This window comes from Onychomys torridus, chromosome 6, assembly GCF_903995425.1.
Source record: "Onychomys torridus chromosome 6, mOncTor1.1, whole genome shotgun sequence".
NCBI classification, from domain to species: Eukaryota; Metazoa; Chordata; class Mammalia; order Rodentia; family Cricetidae; genus Onychomys; species Onychomys torridus.
The window spans coordinates 68971478-68978029 of NC_050448.1; the positions used below are offsets into that span (position 1 = coordinate 68971478).

Below are 6552 nucleotides of genomic sequence, written 5' to 3' on the forward strand. Positions count from 1 at the left end.
CTTTCTTTCTTTCTTTCTTTCTTTTTTTCCTCTCTTCTTGAAATAGTGTTCTCTCAGCACATGAGTGTTACTGTTTAAGCAGCATGAAGTGTGCATTCCAATGCCCACCTATATTGTATCTAACCCAACAATTGTGGTATCCCTTGTAAAACTAAATCACTCTTCCAATGCAAATACAAGATTTAAATTACAGAATACAGTAGGCATTGTGGGCAGAGTTAGGAAGATGAAGGATGCAGGAAGGATGACCTTGGCTTGCTTTTCCTAGAGAGCCTATCCTGGCAGATGAGCCTTGTTTTTTTTTTTTTGTTTGTTTGTTTGTTTTTTTTTTTGGTTGTTTGTTTGTTTTGTTTTTAAAGATTTTTTTTTTTTGATTTTTATTTTCTGTGCACCAGTGCTTTGTCTGCATGTATGCCTGTGTGAGGGTGTCAGATCTGGGAGTTACAGATGGTTGTGAGCTGCCATATGGGTGCTGGGAACAGAACCCACCTACTCGCTAGAGCAAGAGCTTCTAACCACTGAGCTGTCTCTCCAGCCCTGACCTTGTGTTCTTGCAGCTTCTTCCAGGTTTGTAAAGATGCTGAGACTCCTGAGAGGTGTCTTCTGTGTCATGGAGACATTCCATAAGTATGCCAGTAAGGATGGTGACCACAAGGCAAAGCTGACCCGAAGAGAGCTGAGACAGCTCCTTGAGGGAGAAATCAGGAACTTCCTTCAGGTGAGGAGGAGCTTGCTAGTCCCCCTTTGCCACTTTGTAACCCAAGCAGGAAGCGCTGTTTGTCTGCTTGCTGTCACTTGGCTAGCTGGCTCTCCGCTTGCACTAACCTTTCAATAATTTTGTTGTTGTTGTTGCTATTTTTTTTCAGTCTCAGCCGCCTTTTCTATGCAACTACTTAGTCAGTCATGCAGAGGAAAGGTTTCCATTGTGTAACTGTTGCTTCATCCAGGCAGACCTCTGCACAGGGTCATAACCCCATTATGCTTCTAACTCAGCTCACATGTGATGCAATTGCTAGTGCTAGGCTTAGTGCTAAGATGAAAAAATGGATCAGAATTGATGGGTTCTCACTGTTTAAGGCAATTTCACTGTTAAGAGGGGTAAGGTTAAAAAATTTTTTTTTAAGTTTTTCAGGAGACCTGAAGATACTTGGAACACATGACCACATGTAAATAAACAGATTTTCTTTGTGTTTACATGCAGCCACATGTCTTTCATGCCGTGGAGAGAAAGCTGAACCTTCTGGATACTGACAGAGATGGTGCCATCAGTTTTGAGGAATTTCTTCTTGCAATCTTCAGCTTATTGGACCTCTTTTATTTTGATATGTCATCACTAAATCCAGAACTAAGACTGATGTCGAAGTCAGAGAAGATGGATGATGTGGACCTTTGGGCAACCACTAGAAGGAGTCAGCAGGTAGTAGGGGTGGGACCAAGTCAAGAAAGGCTGGTGTTTGCATCATCAGCTCAGTCCAGCCTTGAAGAAGGTCAGGCAGGTGAACACAGTAAGATGAACCCACAGGAAGACATTAAGATTCACAACCTGCCACGAAAGGTGTCTGAGCCCAGAGACCCTGAGAGCCAACACCCAGAAGAAGATGGTCAGGAAGTCGCACAAGATGTACCAGCAACAGAATATGATGGAGTCCAATTTAAGAGAAATATGCCAGAAGTATCCAAACAGAGCAGCAATCCAACACAGGTGATCCCCAAAGAAAGTGGTAAGGCAGTCAGGAGTCAACATGACACCAAATTAAGTGACCATATGGCACAAAGGCCATCTGAAGATGAGGAACATGCTACAGAAAAGAGTATTAAGAAGCATTCCACAACACAGGATCCATTCCCACAAAAAGAAGACAGAGCCATGTCGGAGCACACTGATTTGCCAATAGGAGTTGCTGCTGGGAAACCATCTCAGACACAGAAAGTTATTGAGCTTATAGATGATACTAGAATACCTGAACCTCAAGAACCAGAAAAAGATGCTGACAGAACACCATCTGAAACCACAAACTCAAAGGACCCCAAGGCAGAAAGAACATCTGAGACATACGAATTGCCAGCCCAAGAAAGAAAACATGGAACACGGAACCAGTCTGCCCAAAGTGGGAGCAGAAATGATTCGGAAACATCTAGTAGAGGCAAATGGGAGGAGGGGAGGAAAGACCACAAAAGAAAAACTGGACCCCCAGCACCAGAAGCCCAAACACAGGGTGAGAAGTGTCAAGAGTTCTCAGGATTGTGGAGGGGAAACAGTGCAGAAAAGTGTTCTGGTACGCAAGGGCTAAGCTCAGAAGAAGGAAATCAGAATCTCCCTGAAATTAAGGAAGAACCCACCTCAGGAAAAGAGGCAAGACACAGTGAGGGAGACACAGCAGACACATTTTTGATCAACGAAAACAGCCCCGCAGCTGAAGAGACACTGGGATCAAGAGAAAGTTCACAGGAGCTGGCCCCACTTGAGAAGCAATCTCAAGGGAAAAATCAGAGAGCCACCAGGACTCCTGACAAGCCAGTCAGGAAGCAGGACCACAGTGAGGGGGAAGATCCCGAGTTAGCAGTTACACACAGTGGTGAGCGCTCTTGTGAAACTCCCAACAGCCTGACTCCAGAGGCAGACAACAGCAGCTCAGATTCAGGGGAACTACAGATGCCAGGGGATTTGCAGAGTCAGGTAGACACCCATGGAGATGCTAAGCAAGGAAGTGACAATAACTACCCAGATCCCCAGAAGCAGGGAGCTCCAGGTGAGAGCAGCAGAGTGCAGGAGGCTGTTGTGGTGTCCATCCAAGGAGACAGACAGCTCCCAGAGGAACAGGAACAGCCTGCCAGAGGGAAGCAGGATGGGCCAGGGGCAGCTGTGGAGCCCAGTGAAGGAGGGGAGGTACAGTAGTCCACAGCAGGAGGTGAAAACAGAAATTCCCCAGAGGCAGAGAGCTGGGGGGCCAAGTGAGTCTACTAAATGTTTATCTATGTGGCTTGCTGGGAACACTGAATTAAAGTGGATAATTAAATAAGCTGATGATCAGTGTCTTTTGTTGGTTCACTTCTTCCTTCATTCTTTATTTTGGGAGAAACTGAACAGAAACAAGTACAATCAGTTACTTGTGGGTTTTTTTTCTCTTTCCCTGAATACCATAACTAGAGAACCATGTTCTCAACTTTAGCAATGACCCAAGAATAGTTATCATATATTCCCCGAAGCCAAAGCACCAACACTATTCTCTTAGCATTCTGTTCTGGTTTAATATTTTCCCAGTTAACTTATACCTCTTAGAAGAGGTACATTGTCTTGGGTACTATACCAAGGAATATATCAGATATGTGTATGTTATGTGTATTTATGTATAGATTATCTAGGTACTCTCCACTTGACACATCTAAAGACCTGTAACCTTCATGGCTTTGGACATCCCAGCACTAGGCACTGACAATCGCCTGTCCAGAAATGCTCTCTTCATGATCTACCCCCACCTCCCTTGTGAATCTATCACCTCCAGTTTCCAAGACTGTGGGGCCTTCTAGACTTTCTCCTTAGACCTCCATTGTGTATGTTATTAGCTTCTCTTCTACACTGATGCCCTCAGTCTGCTTGTTCAGACCTGACTCCACATGCTAAGCCCACCCTACAAATAAATTGTCACTTCTGAGATTATCAGCCCTTGCCCCATAGACTACAGTTGTTCTCTTCTCTTCTTTTCTTCTGCCGTTCCCTCAATCCCCTTTCCATCAGATTTCAAAGACACAAATACCAAAATCATTTGCCTTGTTTCTTTTTTTATCTTTGTATCTAATCCATGATAGTATCTTTTGAAAGGGTTTTCCTGTAAATACATCTTCCAGATCGCTCTTTCATCTCCACCCCATATAAATCCATCTTTTGGATAGATCGTCTTTTCACCATTACATACAAGACTTCATATATCTAAACTAGTGTCTCCCTCCCATCTTACCAAATGTCTCAATGTTTTCTGTTCTATGGGGTCCAACCCCAATGACACTTCATTCATTATAAAGTATTTATTTTAAAAAGTGTATGGTACAGGGTTGGAGAAATCCCTCAATGGTTAAGAGCACTTGCTGTCTTCTGGAGGACCTGAGTCCAGTTCCCAGCACCCACATCAGGCAGCTCATAATTGTCTGTAACTCCAGCTCTGGGGAATCCAATGCCTTTGGTCTCCTCAGACCTGGCACTCATGTGCATATTTACATGCAGATAACACACCTACACATGACTGAAAAGAAACTTTTTTTTTTTTTTTTAATCTATGGTAGTGCCAGACACTAGGTGTGGCATTAAGGGTATAACTGAAAACAGGACAAATAAGAACTCTTCACCTTGGAGCTTACATGCTAGTAAGGGAAGGGAGTGTCAAACAGTAGAATAAGAAGTAAACAAGGGAGCTCCAGGCAGTATGGCAATGAAGAGGACAGACTGTGGGAGTGGTGATGGGGAGGTGAATGTCAGAAACACAGCTTTAACCCTGTGACTCCTCTACGTTCCTCCTGCCCAGCAGATCTAAGCTCCCTACAGTCCAGAGTCCTCACTTGTGCTTCTGCTCTTAACTTTCTCCTGAGTTTTAATCACAGGTGTGCTAGCCGAAACATCCTTCTCAGTGCATACACTCTTTGGTGTCAAGATGTACAAAGTGAACATCCTACTGTTGCTCCTGAGCCTGGAGTTTGACCTCAGATATCTATTATGGTTTCAGTAGGTGTTTGTTGAGCAAGCAAATGAATGGCTGCTTCATTTCCACATCCTCTTCACTAGGTTCCCATTGCCAGTCCATTCCCATTCAAGCACTCTTGAATTTTGCAAGACACTGTTTTCATCTCTTTACCTCCCTCTATTTAAGAACTCTCAGTGACACCTTATACTTTCCTGTGCACCACATCAAGCCTAAGCTGACCAAACTCTCTCTATTATATCCCTCTAATTACAATTGACCACCACTTCCTGCAGAAATCTTTCTGAGAACATCAGCTTGCTCATCTAATTGTCTCTAACCACTACTTTGATCATATCCTACTAAGTTTATAGGGACATTAATGGGATTAAATGAATGTAAGTGTATTTATCAAAACACTGGTTATATGCAAGCCACTGTGGTAGACATAGGCATGCTCAAGTGAATGGGAAGGTCATGGTCCCCACCCTCATAAAGGATACAGCCCTGCCTGAGACAACTGGAAAGTCCTGCAGAGATCTAAGAAGAAGTTAGCAGTAATTTTACTTCCTCCACCTGTATGCTGCTTTGTCTTGAGGCTCACCCTCCCTGAAGCTCTCTTCCTCTTTACTTCCAACTATACCTTGTCCTTGAAGCCCTCAACAAAGTCATATTTCCTGAAGTAATCTCATACTGATCCACACACAGCCTGCATCTCTCAGATTAGTGCTCATTGTATACTAGTTCTTACTAATTGCTCTCTCAATATTATTTCCCCATCTGCACAGATTATAAGCACTGAAGAAAAGGAATCGTACACTCCAGCACCTCAAGTGTTCCTGGGTGCTTCCTCACCTTCTCTTATGATAGTATCACTTGTGTAAGTGTCATCTAATCCACATAGCAACCCTGAAGAAATGGAAGAAACAGAGACAGTATTCAGAATAGACGAAGAATGCCTACAGAATTAGGCAACAGAATCCGAGAAAACAGAAAATGAGAAAAGGTATTTAAAACACATGAGAGAGGACATCAAAACGCCAGTAAAAGTTTACTCAGTCCTATTAGATAGAGGTCATATGAATGCGGATCAAACCACAGAGATGTAGTCACACTCAATACATGTCTGAAATTGATGGTGGTTATATCAAGTGTGAGCAGAGACACAGACCAACTAGAATTCTCATCCTGAAAACAGGAGCATAAACGTACAATAATCCTTCAAAGACATGTATGGCAATAACTGTTGCAGGGCAAATTTTATACCTACGTAATTCTACTGCAGAAATGGACTCAACCCAGAATGCCATTAACCCGAACATTCAGGAAACTGAGAAAGGGGATCAAGAAGAGTTCAAAGTCAGCCTAGGCTACATAGCAAGACTCAATCTCAAAAAGAGAGAGAGAGAGAGAGAGAGAGAGAGAGAGAGAGAGAGAGAGAGAGAAAGGAAGAGGGAAGGAAGGAAGGAAGGAAGGAAGGAAGGAAGGAAGGAAGGAAGGAAGAAAGAAAATGAGAGAAGAGAAAATAAGAGAAAAGAAAAGAAAGGAAAAGAAAAGAAGGGCTGGAGAGTTGGCTCAGTGGTTAAGAGCACAGACTGTTCTTCCAGAGGTCGTGAGTTCAAATCCCAGCAACCACATGGTGGCTCACCTGTAATAAGATCTGGTGCCCTCTTCGGACCTGCAAGGACACATGCAGACAGAACACTGTATGTATAAATAAATAAACCTTAAAAAAAGAAAAAGAAAAGAAGAGAGATAAAAGAAAGGACATGACTGCTCCTAGGTATGGTGGAGGAGAAAGTTTATTGGGTTATGTGGGAGAGCATAGCCAGAAACCACAACATCTAGGAGAGTCCAGAGTGGGCATGACCCTGAGCCCTGT

General features: G+C 43.4%; 1 protein-coding gene across 1 annotated transcript; it reads left to right on the forward strand.

Moving 5' to 3' along the window:
- The first annotated feature begins 577 nt into the window (after positions 1-577).
- On the forward strand, positions 578-2896 carry Tchhl1 (trichohyalin like 1). Its single transcript, XM_036189712.1, has 2 exons — positions 578-718; positions 1202-2896. The coding sequence occupies exons 1-2, from the start codon at positions 578-580 to the stop codon at positions 2894-2896; spliced, it is 1836 nt and encodes a 611-aa protein (XP_036045605.1).
- Positions 2897-6552: the final 3656 nt, after the last annotated feature.